This window comes from Labeo rohita, chromosome 4 (genome assembly GCF_022985175.1).
Source record: "Labeo rohita strain BAU-BD-2019 chromosome 4, IGBB_LRoh.1.0, whole genome shotgun sequence".
NCBI classification, from domain to species: Eukaryota; Metazoa; Chordata; class Actinopteri; order Cypriniformes; family Cyprinidae; genus Labeo; species Labeo rohita.
Genome location: NC_066872.1, coordinates 13,353,651 through 13,377,233, shown reverse-complemented (window position 1 = coordinate 13,377,233; position 23,583 = coordinate 13,353,651). Strand labels below are relative to the sequence as shown.

Here is a 23,583-nt window from a genome sequence, read left to right as displayed (position 1 = left end):
TTCCTATTAATATATTTCTCTTCCAGATGTGCATCTGAATAATAAATACATTTAACCTGCTGCAGTCAGTTTGATCTTCTCATTAACAATGTTTCTCTCATCATATTTTATACCCGTTTACATTGAAATAGATTTTACTGATAAACACCCTTACTACATTAACCATGGATTTACTAGAGTAAATATGTAGTAAAATCTTAAACAGTATAACGCGTTGACAGCGTGACTTTAAGTATAAATTCATAATTTTGGCATACATAGTGAAATGACTGTGAATGAAACATTACAGAATAAGGACTAAAATGTCAATACATATGAATAAATATGTTGATTGTGATCATCATTGACTGTGGTGAAATCACGCATGTTTACGAGTCCTGGGTTTCTCAGATCGGTACGTTGGATTAAAACTCTGTTGAGTTTGTAAAATTGTGTGCACAGTAATGATCAGAACATTTTTTCGCCTGTCTCTGAAAATGTCCGGATTTTGAAATCATCCTCCACTAATCCTCATCCTCAACTAGTGATTACAGCATATTGAAAAATATACATAACCGGAAGAATCGATACACTGCTTCGACGAGCGCTTCCAGTGTTTAATTCCATTCATTTCACTTTTGGTGTAAAAGGACTTTTATATTAGAATTGTTTTATATTAAAAACAAAGAATCAAGTCCTGCCCAGATTTAAAAAGTAACACAAAAGTAATTTAACACATTACTTTCCATAAAAAGTAACTAAGTAACGTAATTAGTTACTTTTTCAAGGAGTAAAGCAAAATTGTAACACTACTTTTAAAAGTAACTTTCCCCAACACTGATTATAAATGTATTATTTAAATTAGTATTATATATAGTACTATTGCAATATTAATTAGTATTTATACTTATTTAATTATTATTTTATTTTATTAACAATATTTATTCTAAATTTTATTTTATTTTATTTTATTACCCTACATATGATTTTGAATAATAATATTAATAATAATAATATAATTAAAGTTCTGACTTTTTATTTTACAGCAGTTCTACCATTTTAATGGATTTATTGATATTTAAAAAATAATAATAATAAAATATTGTTTTTGTTGTTGTTGTAAAATACTGAAATAGTTTTTATTGATTTGTTTATTGGTATATTTAAAATACATTAAAAATAATAATATGTTGTTAATAATAATAACACCAATAACAAATATAATTTTACAACAACAAAAATCATAACATTTAAACTCAATTAAATAATTACTATTGCAATAATCATATTGTACTGTAAATAAAAGGTCAGTACATAATAATAATAATAATAATAATAATAATACTGACTTTATTTTACAGTGCAACAAGATTATTATAATAGTAACTTATAATTTAATAATATATATATATATTGTTTTTATTAAATACTTTTTATTTTTCAGTATAATTGGATTACTCCAATCATAACATTTCTTTATTGTTATAAAACAATAAATTATTATTATTATTTTTATAGTGTAATTTTATTTTACACTGCAATAGTATTTAATAGTATTTAATAATAAAATAAAATTCAGATTTTTAGGTATTATCATTTAAATTATAACAAATAGTCTAAGAAATATAGAAATATGTTATGATTGCAATAGACATATTAACAAACATATCAATTATATAATATATTATAAATTATTTAAATGAACTATTATTATTGCAATAATATTTTTGCAATATTTATTCAAGAAAAAAAATAAATAAAAAATCAGCCAAAATATGATTTTTATTTTATTATTATAAGATGATAATAACATAAAGATGTTGTATTTGCAATAATATAAATAAATAAAAACATAATATAAATTAAAATCTCAATATGAATTAATAATAATAATAATAATAATAATAATAGAATTAAAATACTGACTTTATTTTACAGCAATTGTGCCATTTTAATGCATTTACTGACATTTAAATAATAATAAATCATTATTGTTGTTGTTAAATATATCATTTTGTTTAAACTCAATTTAAAAATTACTACTGTAATAATCATATTGTACTGTAAATAAAAGGTCAGTACATAATAATAATAATAATAATAATAATAATAATAATAATAATGGCTTTATTTTACAGTGCAACAACATTATTATAATAGTAACTTATAAATTATTATAATATATATATTTTGTTTTTATTAAATACTTTTTATTTTTCAGTATAATTGGATTACGCCAGTCATAACATTTCTTTATTGTTATAAAACAATAAATTATTATTATTATTATTATTATTATTATTATTATTGTTATAGTGTCATTTTATTTTACAGTGCAATAGTATTACTGCAATAGTATTTAATAATAAAATAAAATTCATATTTTTATTATTATTATTATAAATTATAACAAATTATAAGAAATATAGAAATATGTTATGATTGCAATAGACATATTAACAAACATATCAATATATATAATATATTAAAATAAATTATTTAAATGAACAATATTATGATTGATTTTTATTTTTTATTTTATAAGCAATTGTATTTACCATTTAAATAATAATATTTACTAACATTTAAATAATAATAAATCATTACTGTTATTATTATTGTTATTGTTAAATACAAATCATATAGTTTTTTGTTTTATTTGTTTATTAATTATATATTTAATATATTAAATATTTTGTTAATAATAATAATAACACCAATAACAAAATATAATTTTACTTTATTTGTAAATTATAACATTTAAACTCAATTTAAAAATGACTACTGTAATAATCATATTGTACTGTAAATAAAAGATTAGTACATAATAATAATTTATTTTACAGTGCAACAGGATTATTGTAAATGTTTTAATTTAAATAATAACATTATTTTGGTTATTATTAAATTCTCAGTTTTTATTTTACAGTGTGATAGGATTACTGCAATCATAACATTTATTTATGCTTATTATAAAACAACAGAAGAAACGATTATTATTATTATTATTAATTATAAACTAACATTTTATTTTACAGAGCAATATGATAACTGCAACAGTATTTAATAATAAAATAAAATTCATATTTTGGCAATTATTATAATTTAAATTATAACAAATATAAGACATGTTATCAATAATATTCAATAATAATAATAATAACAAAATATGAATAATATAAAATATGAACTATATTTTATTGAAATGACAACCAACAATTAAACAAATAAATAAATATAATAAATAAATAAAAAACTCAATATTATTGCAATAATATTATTACAATGTTTAATATATCTTCAATAAAAAGTCAGTATTTATTAATAATTATAATAAAATAAAATATGAATTTTATTTTATAATTAAAGTTTAAAACAAATTATGTTGTAATATTTACATTAATATCAATTATTATTATTATTATTATTATTATTATTATTATAATAATTATTAATAATAATAACCGTTAATTAAAATAACTGGAAAATACAATTAAAATGATATAATATGAAAACACTAAATATTAAATATGTTGGTTATTTTTAATATATTATTACTACTTTTTTATTGCAATTTATATTAATAAACAAAATATTATTTTTTACTTTATTGTAAAAATATAAATTACACAAATAAATACTCTTACTATTGCTGTAATCATATTGCACTGTAAAATAAAATTTCAGTATTTAATAATAATAATATCAATAATAAAATATATAATATTTAATATTATTTTTATTTTAATTATAACAAATGAGCAAAGAAATATATTACAATTGCAATAATCCAACAGTACTGTAAAATATAAAGGGAGTGTTTAATAATAATAATAATAATAATAATAATAATAAAATAATAATAATAATAAAATCTGAAATAGTAATTACATTTTCCTTAATATTATAAGTTACAATTAATCAATAATAATAATAATAATAATAATAACAATAAGAGCTTTGCATTATTATTAAAAATCTTAACAAATCCATTAAAAACAATTGCTGTAAAGTAAAACATTTAGTATTTTAATCCTATTATTATAATAATAATTATTATAATTATTATTATTATTATTATTATTATTATTAATAATGATTATTGAGTTTTTACTCAGTTCTATGCAATTTTACAAGATTATTACAATATATTTATATTACAATATTATTATTGCAATTACAACATTTTATTATCATCTTATAATTTTATTAATTCATATTTTGGCTTTTACTGAATAAAAATAGAAGAATTGTATTGCCTTTTTGTTGAATAAATATTGCAATAATGTTTTTGTATTTTAAATAAAAAATATAATTAATACATTATTCACCGATAGCGCTTGTGGCCCCAATCCGAACGGTTGTTCTAGTTATGACACCTTTTACCCATGTTCAGCCAAAAATACAAAGTTTGTCATTACTAAAACATTATGTATATTTTAGGCGTATTTAATTAGACATCGCGAATTCTTATCGTTATTTAAATTATTTTTTATTTTCTCAATTTACAAATTATTTATGATATACTTTATAATTGCAATGCCAGCCATTTTATTTGCATGAGTATAATTTTATTAATTATATTTTGGCGATTACCCTTAAAAATTGACGATAAATAAAGCCTTGCAAATATTGCGAATGTTTTGATTTTAAATCGTTACAATTACATTATTGATATTTGTGTTGTTATGATTATTGCAATCATAATATATATTTTTTGTATTTCTTATTTGTTATAATTTACATTATAATATTACCCAAAATAATAATTTTATTTTATTATAAAATACTGACTTTTTTTTTTTTTCTTTTTAGTGCAACAAGATTATTGTTATATTTAGGTTTTTTTTGCAGTGTTTTTTTTTTTTTTTTTTTTTTTTTTTTTTTGGTATTTTTTTAATATTTTTAAACTTATTATAAAATTAATATTTATTGTTATTATTATTATTATTATTATTATTAAATACATTATTTTATGCATGCATACATACTGTTTATTTAATTAATATAACCATAATAATCTTATTTTTATTGATTTGTTATAATTTAAATAGATTTAAATTCATATTTTGATTGCTATTATTATTTATTTATTTATTTATAATTAAAATAATTTAAATTAATACAAAGTGTTGATACAAATATGTCAGCTGAAGTAATATTTGCATTATATCTAAGGCAATACTTGTTTAAATCAATTCAATGTACAAATAATAAAAATAATAAATACAAAATATGATTTTTGTAAATATACTGTGATTAAAACACATTTTTCCTGACAAAATGCCAATAAAAAAGATTGGAAATATAATAATATTTATAATAAACTTCATATTTATAGTTTCTATAAATATGAAAAAAAAAAAAAAAAACACATTAACTTTAAAACTCCGAAAATATTTTAAAATATATTCTGACAGCTTTTTTATTTAAGGAGATCCCATAATACAACTTTACTGTATTTACAAAATATTGTATTATAGTAAATGCTGTGATTATTGTCATATTTTATAATGTCAGAAACTCATTTCAGTCTTGTGAGGAATTGATTATATTCATGATACAAACATCAATTAAAATCTGATTTCAGGTTGATTTGTGACTGTGTTTTATTATTTATGTGCAAAAACAATAGAAAGAAATGAATGACATGTTCATGAATCATGTTTGTATTCAACTGAAAGATGATTTTGATCATAATAAAACAAATGATTGATGAGACACGACAATAAAACACAAATATACTTACACACACACTGATCTTACTGTCTATATGAGGATTTATCACACACATTTATTCTGATTCATGTTCATATTCATGTGATGAAGAGACTCTATAACATCTCACTGTTACTGATTCATCATCAGCTCAAAGCATTATGGGTACAATCTCTCATCAGTCTATTCTCATTCATCAACACAGTTTCACTGATGATCCAGGATAAACAGTAAACCCAGGATAGAGCGTCTGAGTGAATGTGGTCTGTTCTGTGTGGATGAGACTCATTGTGTCAGAGACGCTGTAGAAGGACAGAGTTCCTGCACTCACATCCACATACACTCCTATTCTATAGATATTATGATCATAATCATCATTCACTCCTGTTCTACTGATGATGGGCTTCACAGGGAGATCAGTCACTATCTTATTGTGTCTGAATGTGTATTTGTCACGAGAGCAGTTCAAACTCCAGGACTGATCATTATCTCCAAACCGACATTTAACATCCACTCCCTTCCTCCTGATGCTCTTATATGACACTGATATATACACATTTCCACTCCACTCAATCTCCCAGTAACAGCGTCCACACACACTCTCTCTACACAACACCTGAGGATACACATCAAATCTGTCTGGATGATCAGGATACGACTGATTCCTCATCACACATCTCACTGTTCTGTTCTCCTCAGACAGAATGAGTTGAGTGTTTGCTGTGTTTGGATCCAGTGTGAGAAAACAGGCATCTGAACACAAGAACACACACATTTATAACACAACAACAATCACTACAGCTGTGTGTGTGTGTGTGTGTGTGTGTGCACCTGGTATTCATCACGTTATGGGGACCAAATGTCCCCACAAGGATAGTAATACCAGTAAAATTTGACCTTGGGGAAGGTCCCCATGAGGAAACAGGCTTATTGCACAATGAGTTTTTTGAGAAAGTAAAAGTGTGCACAGTCTCCTGTGAGGGCTAGGTTTAGGTGTAGGGTAGAAAGTACAGTTTGTGAATGTCCCCATAAAACTGTGCGTGTGTGTGTGTGTGTGTGTAAACATACATTTCTTCAGTCCTGCTGTAATCCTGGATTCTCCTCCATGATCAACACTAGAAAACACACACAGACAGCTAAGGTAATTGAAGTGCTTGTTAGACTGTTGCTATGCAGTTGCTTAGGTAATTAAAGTGCTTGCTAGACTGTTATGCAGTTGCTAAGGTGCATGGGTTGGTTGCTAGTAGGGATGCAACAATACAGTTAGTCCACGGTTCAGTACTTACCTTGGTTTTTAACCACAGTTCCCTTTCAAGGAACTCGAACTGCATCCTCTAGAGGTCGCTAATGGGGAACGTCTCCTACGTGACTTGTGTCTGAAGCTATATACAAAAACTACATGGTACTGGCCGGCAACAGCCTATGACGTCATACCAGCGTGACCACATTGTACAAAAGGGTGCCGGTCGAACACAACATCCTCTTCTTCGTCTTCATTCTGACCTTTTGTCTGTGTGCATTCTCTCACCAGGGCGGTTCATCTGTGACGATGTGTGGTAAAGAGCAAGCGTTTTCAGCTCTCGAGGGAGTTTATTGCACTCTTTCTTTGTCTCTTGCGAGTGACAAGCACGCTCTGTTACCCGCAGCTTTCTATACGGAGCTGTGTATGTTTGGTGAGGAGTAAGCTAACATCAGCCCTCCAGGGAGTTGAACGCGATCGTCGCATTCAATGCTTGTTTCTTGCGAGAGACAGGCATGCTCTCATACCCGCTTTCACGAGCTCACGAGCTGTGTGTGTGTGTGTGGTTGAGAGCAGCGTGTCCAGCTCTCGAGGGAATTGGATGTGCTCATTGTGATGCATTCGCAAAAGGACGGAGGTGAGTCTTCAACTGTTTACCCGAGTTGTAATACCCGAATTTGCACGAGTGCGTTCGCCTGTCACGGCATTAACAATGTATTCGCGGCGGCAGTGGCTCCGTTCTCGCCTGATTCCCAGGGGAGTCTAGTGCATGGCTGGAGCATGTTTAACTCCCGTGGGAGCTGAATATATGCTGCACGTTGCGGTTGCGGTGTTAATTTTGTGCCAAAACTCGGGTTTGTGGACACCTCCTGGGCATAGCCATCTGAGGGTGGTTATAGTTCAGCCATGTTTATGGTGGGACGAACTTACTTTAGGACAGCTATCTGAGGCTAGCTGTGTGTTAACTTGCCCCATCCTGGAAGCATAGCTATGTAAGGATAACTATGTGCTTACTAAGACCCTCTGTGGAGTTCTTAATAGCATCTTCCTGGAGCCCTGCCGAGATGATGCTGTTTTCCCTTCGGGTTCATTTAGCTTCTACCTGATAGCCCTTCCTACACACATCGGTATCCGAGGATATCTATGTGCCAGCTCATGGCCCACTCTGGTTGTCTGGGTTGGGTTTAGGGGGGTTTATCGGGTTCTTCAAATTGGACTATGTGGGACTAGCTGTTGATAGCTCAGTGATTGCTCCCCTTTCTGGGTGTTTCAAGTAGTGGTCTCTTGAACTTTTATCCAGATAGTGCTGTCTCCCCTACTAGGGTTGTAAGTAGACAGCACACTTTCTGGGTGTTTGTCTCAGCTGGTCCCCTTTTGGCAAACATTGGCTTTTATCTGCAGGGTTGTGTGCGCTACCTGACTCAGTCTGCAGACTAGTCCTGGCCCATCCCGGTCTGAGGATCGGAGACAGGCTCAGAAGGCTAGTGTGGCTTTTGTGTTCTTCCTATGTTTCAGGGTAGGACACTTCCCTGTGGTCGGGACCCCTGGATGCTGTTGACATCTCCATCCTATATCAGGCTTGGAGGATTTGCCTACTTTTTCTGCAGCTGAACTAGATACTACAAGGTAGTTCTTGTATGTTGGGTCCCTGCTACATTACGGCAACCCCAGGGCTTGTTGATCTCCATTCAGGTAACCTTCAGTGTATATGCTTTCTGCTCACCTTTATTTCCTCCAGGATTTGTTCTGTCCTCCTCTAGGTAAGCTCTCTTAAGTTTCTTCACGAGATGCCCCTGACACCTCCTGCTGGATACATCGCACTCTTCTCATGCCTTACCCTGAAGGGCTTCCTGTTGCTGAGCTATCCACCCATTCCTCATGCTTTAGGGTGTTTCTGCAGAAACCCCTTTCTTAGTGCTGACTCTGAGGAGCAGCAGCCTATCTAAGGCATGATTAGGCCCATTCTGTTCATGCACACCTGAGGGTTAGCTAGAACAGGGCCCACGCTCTCCTTTGAGAAAGGGAGCACGGACTACTTGGGTGAATATAGCTAAAGCCCCTCTTTGGCAGAATGTGACGATGCCCTTTCCTAGCCATTGCTATTGGCCTGAGTAGGCTCCCCTTCATGGAGGGCTAGCCTTGGTGCTCGCCTCAGCTACGGGCTGAAGGTTCTAGAGTTCGGACTACTTGGGTGAATATGGCTAAAGCCCCTCTTTGGCAGAAGGTGACGATGCCCCCTTCTAGCCATTGCTGTTGCCCTGGGTAGGCTCCCCTCCATGGGGGGCTAGCCTTGGTGCTCGCCTCAGCTACGGCTGAAGGTTCTAGAGCACTTTATCTAATATGGGTTGATTTCAACCCATTTTTCTAAAGAACGACTTGACTCCCCCTCGATGCTGGATCTCGTTCTATACCCCTTTTCTGGATTCTCATCTCAGGATAAGGGTAGTATTCACCTAATGGGGACGAGGTGCGCACTATTCTTCGGTAGAGTGGGTAGATTCTCCCTCTCTTGGGAGGGTCAGGTATCTTCCCTGAGACCGCTGATGCTCCATGACGACCTCATTGGATAATCGTCCGCTTGCTGCCACCCGATGTGTTTCTTCTCCCATCACATGTATGGAAGATGTACCACCCTATTTGGGTATTTGAGACCTTTGCCTCCTGGAGCCTCACTGAATCAGCAACCTAGGTCCTTAGACCTCTTCTCTACCTTTATGGTGTCTTCCTGACATGAGATGTGCAGGCTGTGCTCCCCTGCCATGCAGGGTCATTTAAGCAAGCCGTCTTTGGGCAGAGCGGGTAGGTCCTTTCCTCTATAGTAGGTTAGGTGCCTACCCTACAGCTGCTGTGCATCCCATCGCTGTCACGTTGGATAAGTCGGCCGCTTGCTGTCGCCCAACGTGTCTCTGCTTCTGTCGCATTAGCACGTACAGAAGCCGTACTACTCCATGTCGGTATCCAAGGCTTTCTGGCTTATGATTTTGGCAGTACAGGTCACTAAACCTCGTTTCTGCCCTTATATCCCTCCTGTTAGGAGATGAGCATGGCAGTGCTTCCCTCTTTAATAGGGCCGTCTAGGTACACCATTCCTAGTAGAACGCACAGAGGTTCCCCCTTCCGTGGGCGAGCTGTCTACCCTGTGGCTGCTAAATGCTCGCCTTGGTTACTAAGATAGAGCTTTCAATTCATCGGTTAAATCGGCCGCTTGCTGCCACCCGATGTGTTTTGTCTTTCGCCACTTGTGCGTGCGGAAACTGCTTTTCCCTGCCCCAGTAATGTCTCTCCCGACATTGCGTGAGCTTGACAAATGCTCCCCTCACTGAGGGTCTTTTGTGAGCATGTCGCTCCCTGTTGGAGCTCTTAAGTTCCTCTCTACGCCAAGAGAAGGACCTCCGCTCCCTATGGCTCTGGATTTCCAGGTGATAGCCCCTGGTGGGATGATGTAAATCAGCTTTCTTTGCTCCTCTCAAAGATGAGGGTCTTCTGTGAGCATGCTATACCCTGTTGAGCAACCAAATTCTTTTCTCTTAAGAATTTTATCTCCTCTGCTCCGGGACATCCCATTCAGGCCGCTCATACTGAGCATTATAGTGCTCCCCTTTCTCTGCAGAAGGGTTGCTTTGAGCATGATTCTGCTCCCTGAGTGCTCAGAACCTTCCCCTTTTTCCTGGGGTTTGTGTTCTCTGCTTCCCAGAGCTGCTTCTTGAACGGTATTTCAGTGTCCAGGCTCGCCGGACACATTCTAAATTCCACGTTGTGGTAAGAACGCACACTAGCTTCTTGTGTTCTTTCTGAAATCCTGTATGGTGGGGATCACGCGATTTAGCTTCATACCCTTTCTTGAGATGTTCAGCCCCAGAATCTTGGACCACACTCAACCTATGTATCGCTTAAAAAACGATACTTCTGAATGGGGTTTGATGATTAAAAATTCTCAATGGTTTTGTAAAACAAGACCCTTTTTACCTTGCCAAAATCAGCTCTGCAAAAATTCTCTCATTCTAAGGGGTTGTTCCTTTAAATGCAAATGAGCTCTGCTCACCCCGCCCCTCTCTTCTCTCTGTGGAAAGACGGTCTTGTTTGCATTTAGCCGCGTTTACCCGCTAAACTTTCTAATTACCACGTTATAAGGAAAGGCGAACGCAAATATTCATAAAAAACGCTTATACTCACTTCTGCTGTAAGTGAAGCTAGATCATGAATGATTCGCGCGAACATAGACGGCTATATGTAGATCGGGAGGTGCATTCCCTTCACAAACAAACGTAATCTACTGCATCTTCAGCGGCTCAGATGTCGGGATTAAATGACGACCACTATGTTCATTATTACATCCAGCAACACAACACCTCAATCACTCAATCAGAGATATTCTTGTCTAACTTACATCCCTGCTCCGGCATCCAAACATGGAAAGTTACTGGACTGTGACAGCTGATCTGAGGTAAGACGCTTATGTCAATCAACTATCGTGGGAGTGTCCTATGTTGGTGTGACGGCACAACGAGAGGCATCTGAGAACGGCTCGATTTGAAAAAGGGGATATTATTTTTACAGGTTAATTAAAAACCACTGCATGGATTTTTATCATTATAGGGTAGATTTGTACATACTCTGACAACACACCTTAATGTTCAAACAACATGAAAAAGTGAACTTAGCATCCGATGACCCCTTTAAAGTTGAATTTGTCTATCTGGTGCACTTTAAGAGTTCAATATAAAGAGCTCCAACCCATGTGGTGGAAAAAAAAAAGTCTATGCCAGGGTTCCTCAAATCGTACTCAGTAGAGCCAATCCACTGCGGAGTTCAGCTCCAACTCACCTGCCTGTGATTTTCTAAAGACTGATTGGAATGCTCAGATGTGTTTGATTAGGGTTGGAGCTAAACTCTGCAGGGACACCGTTCCCCACCCCTGTTGTAGACTCTTAAGAGTTTTGTGAATATGTTTTAAACTAAATCTCCTAGCTAGGACATGTAGTAGTAAGATCAAATTCTCTGTCAATACGGCCCCAGATTCTGCCTTTCCTTTAGAAGCTGAAGAAACACTTACGATTTCAAAAGGCACCTTGACAGTTTGTGCCCACCATCAAAAAAAGTCTGGGGTGATTTATCCAAATTGTCTGTTTTTGTGTGTGTGTGTGTGTGTGTGTGTGTATGTGTGTGTGTAGATTCAAAGGAAAAGTGATAAATTAGTTAGTCTGGGAACTACTGAAGAAGGCAGTTGTGAGGGAAGCAAGTAATCATCAGAATGTAAGTTCTTTGAGAATGTGAGCATTGTTTATTACAAGATGTGACTGTAGACTACAGTTCAAAAGGTCGGAGTCACTATGAATTTTTTTTTTCTTAGAGAAGACATTAACAGCAAGGATGCATTAATTTGATCAAAAGTGATAGTAAATACATTTATAATGTTACAAAAGATTGTAACAGTTTTAAAACCTTCTTTTTGTTTTGAACTTTGCATTCATAAATTAATCCTGAAAAAAACACACACACACAATTTACACAGAAATATTAAGTAGCACAACTGTTTTCAACATTGATCATCAGAAATCTTTCTTGAGCATCAAATCATCATATGAGAATGATCATGTGACACTGAAGACTGGAGTAAAGGCGACTGAAAAATTCAGCTTTGTTCAGGAATGAAATAAATTTTATAGTAAATTTGAAAAACAATAAAAAAATCTTAAATTAAAAATAGTATTTCACAATATTACTATTTTGTACTGTAAGTTTGATTAAATAAATATAGCCTTGGTGAGCAGAATAGACTTCTATCGAAAAACATTAAAACACAAAGACTGCAGATTTTTGACTGATTGTGTACGAACATTAGCAACATTAACAGGTTGATCCTCTCTTTCAGCTGCCAGAGAACGATAGTGTAACATATCCATTGGCGTAGGATCCATGTGCAAACCACTTTATTAACAACGTAGTCAGACAGGCGAGGGTTAACCACCAGCAAACAGGAATAAACAGACAATCCAGAATCGTAAACGATAATCCAGGCAGTAGGTCGATGGGCAGGCAGCAGAACAACAACAATAGTACAAACAGTCCGGTCGGCAACGAGAAAAAACAAGAATACAAGGAGAACGCTCAGGATTGATAGAGTAAACTAGTCAAAACTTTGCGAGGGAAAGCCTGCGGGAGAGTTCTATAAATGGCCGCCGGGAGGAAGTGCCCCAGCGACCCGGAACTGGAAGCGTGCGCCCCAGGTACGGGGCTGATGGGTAATGTAGTGTTAGAATTCGGGAGATGGTTCCCGCTGGCGGCAGATGGAGGGAGCCACAGAGACCGCATTGGTTACAGAGCCCCCCCCTGCGAGCGACTCCTGGCGCGAGGAGGTGCCCGACGCCGGGGTCTGCCCCTTCCGCGGGGCGCTGGTCGATCTGGGTGATTGGAGTGAAAGTCTGTGGTGAGGGAGGGGTCTAGGATGTCTCCAGAGGCGACCCAAGATCTTTCTTCAGGGCCGAAGCCCTCCCAGTCGACCAAGTATTCGATCTGACCTCTCCGGCGTCGGAAGTCCAGGATGGTGTTTACTCGATACACCTCCTCGCCGTCGATGAGGATGGGGGGAGGTCCCTGCGGAGCGGTCTCGTCTAGGCTCTCCTCTCCTTCTGGTGGGCCAGCGGGCTTGAGCAAGGAAACATGAAATGTTGGTGAGATACGGTATTCAGGTGGAAGTTCAAGACGAAATGATACAGGAGTTATTTGTTTGACTACTTTGAATGGACCCATGTACCTGGGACTAAGTTTCTTGCTGGGTAGGCGGAGTCAGAGGTCCCGGGTCGAAAGCCAGACCTACTGTCCAGGTTCGTAGGGGTGACCTGGCCGGCGTCGGCGGTTGGCTTGTAACTGGGTGTGACGAATGGCCCCCCGAAGATGGACGTGGGCTTGGTTCCAGGTCTCCTCACTGCTTTGGAACCAGGAGTTGACTGCTGGTAGTTCGGAGGGTTCTCCTGACCACGGGAACAATGGTGGCTGAAATCCAAGGGTGCACTGGAAAGGGGTGAGATTAGTGGCGGGTTTGCGTAGGGAGCTCTGGGCGTACTCTGCCCAGAACAAAAAACGGCTCCAGTCCTCCTGACGGTCTTGACAATAGGAACGGATGAAGCGAGTCAACTCCTGGTTCAACCTCTCAGCCTGGCTATTGGCCTGGGGGTGGTATCCTGAGGTTAGGCTAATGTTGACTCCCAGGAGACGGAAGAAGTTAGCCCAGAGTCGAGAGGTGAACTGGGGCCCGCGGTCGGAAACGATGTCCTCAGGAAGTCCATAGAGTCTGAAGACCCAGTTGCAAAGCAATTCAGCTGTCTCCATGGCTGTGGGAAGCTTGGGGAGTGGAATGAAGCGGCATCCTTTAGAGAAGCGGTCCACAACCGAAAGAATGGTGGTATGCCCGTTGGAGGGAGGTAGATCCGTGACGAAGTCCAGGGCAATATGGGACCATGGGCGTTGCGGCACGGGTAGGGGCTGATGCAGACCGGCAAGCAAATGGCGCGGTACCTTAGACATGTTGCAGATGGCGCACCTCCGAACGAAGTCGATGGTATTCGGTCGCATGGTGGGCCACCAGAACTTGTTGCTGAGCAGGTGATGGGTGGCCTCGATACCTGGGTGCCCAGAACTGGGAACAGAATGCACTTCTGAGAGAACTCGCTGTCGTAGGTTGGGGGGAACGTAGGTGAGATCGGCTGGGCAGTTGGCAGGAGGAGGATCCAGGACCTGAGCCTCGGTAATTTCAGTCATGACGTCCCAGGCTACGGGAGCGACAATAATGGAAGTAGGCAGAATAGGTTCCGACGAGATGGCTGGCTGACCGGGTTCATGGATGCGAGAGAGGGCGTCAGCCTTGGTATTTTGCGAGTCTGGGCGGTAGGTAACAAGGAAATCAAAGCGGGTGAAGAACAGTGCCCATCTTGCCTTGCGGTGGTTGAGCATCTTGGCGGACCGTAAGTATTCCAAATTCTTGTGATCGGTGAGCACTGTGAACGGATGTTTGGAACCCTCGAGCCAATGTCGCCACTCCTCCAAAGCTAGTTTTATGGCCAGTAGTTCACGGTTACCCACGTCATAATTTCTCTCAGCAGGGTTCAGCTTGTGGGAGAAGTAGGCGCAGGGGAACATCTTGGGAGGATCGCCGTGACGTTGAGAGAGAACGGCCCCCACGCCGGTACTAGATGCGTCTACTTCCACAATGAAGGGTTTCTCTGGGTCTGGGTGATGGAGGATGGGTGCTGAGCTGAAGCGACGACGGAGGTCGTTGAAGGCCTGAAGTGCAGGTTGAGTCCAACTGAGGCGGGTGGTTCCCTTCTTGATCATGGCCGTAAGTGGAACTGCTACGGTACTGAAGTGCCTAATGAAGCGCCGGTAGAAGTTAGTGAAGCCGAGGAAACGTTGAAGTTCCCTCAGCGTGGCAGGGCGTGGCCAGTTCAAGATGGCGTTAACTTTCCTTTCATCTATGGCAACCCCCTCTGAGCTGATGATGTAACCGAGGAAGGAGACCTTGTCCTGGTGAAACTCACATTTCTCCTCCTTTGCGTAGAGCTGGTGGGCGATGAGGCGTTGTAAGACCGACCTGACGTGCTGGATGTGATCCGTGAGTGTGCTGGAGTAGATTAAGATATCATCGATATAAACGATCACCCAGCGATTCAGCATGTCCCGGAAGGTCTCATTAATAAAAGCCTGGAAATAGGAAGGACTATTGGCCAGACCGAAGGGCATCACCCGGTACTCGTAGTGTCCAGAGATGGTCGAGAAGGCCGCCTTCCACTCGTCTCCTGCGCGGATTCGGATGAGATTGTAGGCTGAGCGTAGGTCTAGTTTGGTGAAGATTTTGGCACTGCGCAGCTGTTCCAAGGCTGACTGGATGAGCGGGAGTGGGTAACGATACTTGATGGTCATTGAGTCCACGATAGTCAATGCAGGGTCGTAAACCCCCGTCCTTCTTTTTCACGAAGAAAAAACCTGCTGAGGCCGGCGAGGTGGAGGGAGTGATGAAGCCTTTAGCCAGTTCCTCCTGAATGTACGTGTTCATCACCTCGGATTCAGCTTGTGACAACGGGAAGATGCGACCCCGGGGAGGGGTAGCTCCTGGGACGAGGTCAATGGCACAGTCACCTGGGCGTTGCGGAGGTAGTTGGGTGGCTTTGGTGCGACTGAAGGCCTCAAGCAGATCCTGATACATGGTAGGTACTGGACTTCGCGAAGCGGGGGTGCTGGATGCCTCCTGCAGTGTGGTTCTGGGTTGGTGACAACGTTGATGACAGTGCGGAGACCAACGGGTGACTGTGCGGTTGGCCCAGGCGATGGATGGTTCATGTAGGTTGAGCCAAGGGTAACCTAGTATGACGGGTGACTGTGGTGATGAGATGATGAAGAATCGGATGGTCTCCTGACATGTAGCTCTGATGTGACCTGCCTGGCCGCAGTACAGGCAGAGATTGCCACGGAGTCTCTATAAGCTGCATGGGTTCCGGAGAAGCCTCAGAGAGCTGGGCGCCGCCCCGGCGACCCAGGCTTACAGTTCTCATGAGATTATCCACCCGGATGGAGAGGTCGGGGCTGGCGTCGTTAATTGGAGACCTTGTAACGCTCTTACCATGTAGTGTTAGCAAAATTCGGGAGAGTTCTATAAATGGTTCAGAGACCCGGAAGCATGCGTCCCAGGCAGGGCAGATGGAGGGAGCCACAGAGACCGATAGGTCATGAGCATGAGCCTCATCCTGCATCAACACTCCATGAAAAGATCAAGAGTGAGGTGTCATCCTCCTGTCCTTCCCTCAATAGAGTCTGCCTTCTGCTGCTGTATTAAGAAAGACACTCTTTTTCTTCTCACATCTGTCCAGAACCTAACTCTGACTCCTCAGAAAAGAGTCTTCTCCACAGCTGGAGACAGAGATCTCAGATTCTCCTGAGAAAGTCAACATGCTCATTTTCTGTATGTTTTTTTGGGTGAGCCTATTATAAAGGAGACGTAATCTCTACATTGTTCTACTTGCATATCTTTACGAATGTTGTTTTCTATTATTTTCTAAGAAGCTCAAGTACTATGGTCCTTTGGTAACTGCAATAGTGTTTGGTTTTGCTTTAATCACCACCAGATAGTTGTAGCAAGTGTTTCATACACAGGACACTCAGGAAACAAATGAACTTAAAGTAATAAAGAAGTCAATACTGAATTGTTTCTTTTTATCAGTATTATTTGCACTTAATTATAGGGAGTTGTCAATAAGAGTACTGATAATTATTGATCATTTTCACAAATAAAATTGTTAACTATACCATCATAAATTAAATATTTAAACTTGTTCAGTAAAAGTAAAACATTTCAATCAATGGTTGTATTATTCATTATGTCATTTATGTATTGATGTGTTCAATTATCTGTGCTCATGACTCTGTAACACTTTACATGGTTAAAGAAAAGGTGTAATATTCAAAAGGTATTTTGTAGAAAATAACACTGAATAAGTGCTGATTAATAAATAAATGCAATGTTTTTGCTCATTTTCTGTTAGAATTTCATGTTTTTTTTGTATTGGTTTGCATGTACACAGTGGGTACGGAAAGTATTCATACCTCCTTAAATTTTTCACGCTTTGTTATATTGCAGCCATTTGCTAAAATCATTTAAGTTCATTTTTTCCTCATTAATGTACACACAGCACCCCATATTGACAGAAAAACACAGAATTGTTGACATTTTTGCAGATTTATTAAAAAAGAAAAACTGAAATATCACATGGTCCTAAGTATTCAGACCCTTTGCTGTGACACTCATATATTTAACTCAAGTGATGTCCATTTCTTCTGATCATCCTTGAGATGGATCTACACCTTTATTTGAGTCCAGCTGTGTTTGATTATACTGATTGGACTTGATTAGGAAAGCCACACACCTGTCTATATAAGACCTTACAGCTCACAGTGCATGTCAGAGCAAATGAGAATCATGAGGTCAAAGGAACTGCCTGAAGAGCTCAGAGACAGAATTTTGGCAAGGCACAGATCTGGCCAAGGTTACAAAAAATGTCTGCTGCACTTAAGGTTCCTAAGAGCTCAGTGGCCTCCATAATCCTTAAATGGAAGACGTTTGGGATGACCAGAACCCTTCCTAGAGCTGGCCGTCCGGCCAAACTGAGCTATCGGGGGAGAAGAGCCTTGGTGAGAAAGGTAAAGAAGAACCCAAAGATCTCTGTGGCCGAGCTCCAGATATGCAGTCGGGAGATGGGAGACAGTTGTAGAAAGCCAACCATCACTGCAGCCCTCCACCAGTCTGGGCTTTATGTCAGAGTGGCCCGACGGAAGCCTCTACTCAGTGCAAGACACATGAAAGCCCGCATGAAGGACTCCAAGATGGTGAGAAATAAGATTCTCTGGTCTGATGAGACCAAGATAGAACTTTTTGGCCTTAATTCTAAGCGGTATGTGTGGAGAAAACCAGGCACTGCTCATCACCTGTCCAATACAGTCCCAACAGTGAAGCATGGTGGTGGCAGCATCATGCTGTGGGGGTGTTGTTCAGCTGCAGGGACAGGACGACTAGTTGCAATAGAGGGAAAGATGAATGCGGCCAAGTACAGGGATATCCTGGATGAAAACCTTCTTCAGAGTGCTCAGGACCTCAGACTGGGCCGAAGGTTTACCTTCCAACAAGACAATGACCCTAAGCACACAGCTAAAATAACGAAGGAGTGGCTTCACAACAACTCCGTGACTGTTCTTGAATGGCCCAGCCAGTACCCTGACTTAAACCCAATTGAGCATCTCTGGAGAGACCTAAAAATGGCTGTTCACCAATGTCTACCATCCAACCTGACAGAACTGGAGAGGATCTGCAAGGAGGAATGGCAGAGGATCCCCAAATCCAGGTGTGAAAAACTTGTTGCATCTTTCCCAAAAAGACTCATGGCTGTATTAGATCAAAAGGGTGTTTCTACTAAATACTGAGCAAAGGGTCTGAATACTTAGGACCATGTGATATTTCAGTTTTTCTTTTTTAATAAATCTGCAAAAATGTCAACAATTCTGTGTTTTTGTCAATATGGGGTGCTGTGTGTACATTAATGAGGAAAAAAATGAACTTAAATGATTTTAGCAAATGGCTGCAATATAACAAAGAGTGAAAAATTTCAGGGGGTCTGAATACTTTCCGTACCCACTGTATGTATTAAATATATTCACTAAAATTCTCTATAACCAGGGCTTGAATTGTATGGAGGGCCAAATTATAATAAATGTTGAAATATTTATTTATTAAATTATTTATTTATTAAAATATTTATTTATGTATTTAAATATTTATTTAAATATTTACTTAAGCATTTAAATATTTACTTATGCATGTAGTTATTATAATATAAAGCATTGTTGTCCACGGAGATAGCAACAGCGACTGCGCGTAAGTGTTTACTTAATACACTATTTCCATAGGTACTGTTTAAATTATTAATTACTGCTAGAAAGTCTTTTTTTCGTTCTCTGCCTATTTGAAGTGTTGTTGTTTCGTTTTAATTAGCACTTTTGATTGCACTTATTGAAATTAGTATTGCTGAAATCCTGCGGGCACTTAAGTGTGAAGCATCTCGCTCTTAGTTTCGATTCGAGGAATTTGCATAGATATAGACTTTGGGCTTAATTCAGGAGGTGTGTCCAGCTGTTATCACTCGTGTCTCATTTGCAAGTGTATATATCCAGTATCTGCAAGCTGATGCGGAAGCGTCAGCGGAAGCGTTCATCCCTCATGTGAAGACCGACGAGGGTAAAGACCAGCGACTTTTTCCTGCATGACTGACAAGGGTAAAGACCTGCGACTTTTTCCTGTGTGACTTTAACCGAGCAACGAAACCGACAGCACACTTAGGTATTCCTCTTACCTTCCCTTCATACACTCCCTTTCTGCCCTCTCTTTTCACCTCTATCATGTGTTTTCAATACATTCCGGTTGTCTCCACACAACGCTCTAACATCACACGCAAACGTCAACGGAATCTTACTAACCTTCGCCCTATCGTCACTTCCTCCACTGAAACTTTCTCGTTTACTGTCGGCCTCTGGAACTGCCAGTTAGCTGTTAACAAAGCAGATTTCATTTCCGCTTTTTCCACACATTCGACACTTAGTATCCTGGGCTTGACTGAGACCTGGATTCGTCCAGAAGACTCAGCAACCCCTGCTGCTCTGTCTAATAACTTTTCTTTCTCTCACACCCCTCATCACACTGGGAGGGGTGGGGGTACTGGAGTACTCATTTCTAATAAATGGAAATTCTTTAACCACTCTCTGCTATGCAACTATAACTCATTCGAATCTCATGCGATCACAGTAACAGCTCCAATTAAACTCCACGTTGTGGTCATTTACCGCCCTCCTGGTCAACTGGGCACTTTCCTAGATGAGCTGGATGGGCTGCTATCTTCATTCCAAGAGGATGGCAGTCCACTTCTAGCCTTTGGTGATTTGAACATTCATCTGGACAAGCCTTATGCTGCAGACTCACTCACTCCTAGCTTCATTTGATTTCAAACGCCTTGTTACTACAAGCACTCACAAATCAAGCAACCAACTAGACCTAATTTACACACGCAATTGCGTTGCAGACAACAGTTTGGTTAAACCCCTACACATCTCTGACCATTTCTTCATTACATGTAACCTACATCTTACTACCAGTGTACCTCCAACCCCTCTACCTGTTACTTTCAGACGAAACCTACGCTCCCTTTCACCCTCCCATCTTTCCTCTGTAGTGTCCTCCTCTCTTCCCTCTACAACCCTTTTCTCATCTCTAGAGGTTAATGCAGCTGCTGACACCTTATGCTCTACTTTAACTTCTTGCCTAGACAATATATGTCCTCTCTCTTCCAGGCCTGCACGGGCCACCCCTCCTAACCCCTGGTTATCCGATGTTCTCCGCGAACATCGGTCCAAACTGACAGGAACAAGAATTCAGAGGAAGAACACAACGTGACACACGGCGCGATCCATCAGAGGAGATATTTACATGAGTAAGTCTTTCTTTTATTAGCCTGCTTGTGTTAGTTGTTACTGTGACAGAACTTGTACGCATTTACTAGTTAGACTTTTTTTTTCAAACTATAATTCATGACTACAGCAAGTGAAACATCATGAAGTATGTTTCATTTCATTGCATCAAAATGTGTCATGACATCAGGATGTTTTTTAACGTTCTATACAATAGAAAACGATGCGATATAAAGGTAATAGTAAATAAAACGTTTTTATATTGTATAATACATACAAAGCATGCTTATGTTTAGACTTAAAGATCATATTATTTAGTTATTTATTTATCGTATAACAATAGGATGTAATATGAGTGTTTACATTGAGTGTATGTTTAGACCATGTTTATCAATTCTCTGCTCTCGAATAGATGTTTAACGTGAAAAACAATAATTATTACTTATATATAGATATAATATTTGAAAAACATGAAAAACCTTTGACCTTAATTATGTATATTTTGTTGATACTGTGTTGTAAATAAAATACAAATAATCTAAAACTCCATTCTTTGAATCTCTCATTGTTTCTACCTGACAGTCACAGTCTCATTGATGGGCCATTAGGGAGGGCTCTTTGTCTCTCAGGTGTGAATTGCTAAATATTCATGGGTCATTGCCACTCCTTCGCATATTCCCTTTCGATCACAAAACATGTCTTAGAAAATTTACATCAATATATTGTTTTCTCTGAACGAGTGAACGAGATGATTTTCACATCATTTTGTTGAAAAAAACTCTAGCCTACCGCATCCAGTTCTCAAAAGTCTTGTGAACTAATGTTCTGAATGTGTTTCATGGCCTTATTTCAGTGATTTAAAAATGTTAGTTTTTCACTAACCACGCATAAACGTTGTTTTCTCAAAAATACAAACATGTACATTCATGTTGCTTACATATTATTGTAGCCTAGTTTGTGCTGATTACAGTGTAGCCAGACTTTAGCCGTGAATATGTTTTTAAGATACTGAAAAAAGCACAAATGTCAGGGCATGTCAAAACTTCTCCAGGGCCCCAAAACACCCTCAGACCCCAGAGGGTTAAACAGTTCACTTATAGTTAACTATAGACCAATCTCTTTCCTTCCATTCATAGCAAAAACACTAGAACGAGTCATTTTTAACCAGGTATCACTATTTCTTGTGCAGAACAGTTCATTGGATGCTAACCAGTCAGGGTTCAGGAGTGGCCACTCAACTGAAACTGCACTACTGTCAGTCACTGAAGCCTTGCGGATTGCAAAAACTGATTCCAGATCATCAGTACTCATTTTGCTGGATCTTTCTGCTGCTTTTGACACAGTCAATCATCAGATCCTCCTGTCCACCCTCTCATCACTGGGTATCACAGGAATTCTACTTCGCTGGTTTGAATCCTATCTCACAGGTAGGTCCTTCAAGGTGGCCTGGGGAGGGGAGGTATCCAAAGCACATCGTCTGGTCACTGGGGTACCTCAGGGATCAGTTCTTGGACCCCTCCTCTTCTCCATATACACTACATCACTGGGGCCCATCATACAGGCACATGGCTTCTCTTACCACTGCTATGCTGATGACACACAGCTCTCTTTCATTTCAACTAGATGATCCAACAGTAGCTGCACGGATCTTAGGCTGCTTGGCAGACATCTCGGAATGGATGAAAGAACATCATCTACAGCTCAGCTTGGCAAAGCCTGAGCTCCTTTTTTTCCCTGCCACTCCGACTCTACAGCATGACTTCACCATCCATTTAGGTACATCAACAATTACCCCATCAAGTTCTGTCAGAAATCTTGGTGTAATCTTTGATGACCAGCTGATTTTCAAAGACCATATAGCTAAAACTGCTCGATCTTGCAGGTTTGCCCTACACAACATTAGAAAGATCTGGCCCTTTCTAACAGAGCAGGCCACACAACTTCTTGTCCAGGCACTGGTCATCTCCAGGCTGGACTACTGCAATGCTCTTTCAGCCGGTCTTCCCTCATGCACAGTCAAACCTCTACAAATGATTCAGAATGCAGCAGCACGACTGGTCTTCAACGAGCCCGAAAGGGCCCATGTCACACCTCTCTTCATCTCCCTGCACTGGCTCCCAATTGCAGCTCGCATCAAATTCAAGACACTGATGCTTGCATATAGAACAACCACAGGCTCGGCGCCCGCCAACCTCCACTCACTGCTACCAATCTACACTCCCTCCAGAACTCTGAGATCCGCCAGTGAGCGACGCCTCATTGTACCATCACAAAGAGGCACAAAATCACTTTCCAGAACATTCTCTTACACCGTTCCTGGCTGGTGGAATGATCTTCCCATCGATACACGGAAAGGCCAACTCCCTAACAAAAGAAAAAAATTCCTTTACCCTACTCTTTTCCCTTTCTAGCTTGTACTTATTTGAACAATGCCTGTTATATGGTATTATGAGCACTTCCTAAGTCATTTTGCCTCTTTAGGACTAATCGCTTGATGTATTCCCCACCTGTAAGTCACTTTAGATAAAAACGTCTACTAAATGAATAAATGTAAATGTAATGTGAATGTAAAATTTAAATATTTAAATGTTATTTAAATATTTATATATTTAAATATTTATTTATGTATTTAAATATTTACTTAAGCA

General features: G+C 38.6%; 1 protein-coding gene across 20 annotated transcripts in view; it reads right to left on the bottom strand.

Moving 5' to 3' along the window:
- The window catches only part of LOC127164348 (NACHT, LRR and PYD domains-containing protein 3), a 1,126,570-nt gene that overhangs the window by 773,337 nt on the left and 329,650 nt on the right, over positions 1 to 23,583 (bottom strand). For 16 of the 20 annotated variants that reach the window (XM_051108230.1, XM_051108231.1, XM_051108229.1 and 13 more), the window contains 2 exons: positions 6,766 to 6,812; positions 5,389 to 6,450 (listed from right to left, as the gene is read on the bottom strand). The exons of 3 other annotated variants lie outside the window; for them this stretch is intronic. In XM_051108230.1, coding sequence (XP_050964187.1) covers positions 5,894 to 6,450; positions 6,766 to 6,812 — 604 coding nt within the window. In that variant the 3' untranslated portion in view covers positions 5,389 to 5,893. Of the gene's footprint in view, positions 1 to 5,388; positions 6,451 to 6,765; positions 6,813 to 23,583 lie in introns of those variants that run through there. One more of the 20 variants, XM_051108233.1, reaches the window with a different exon arrangement.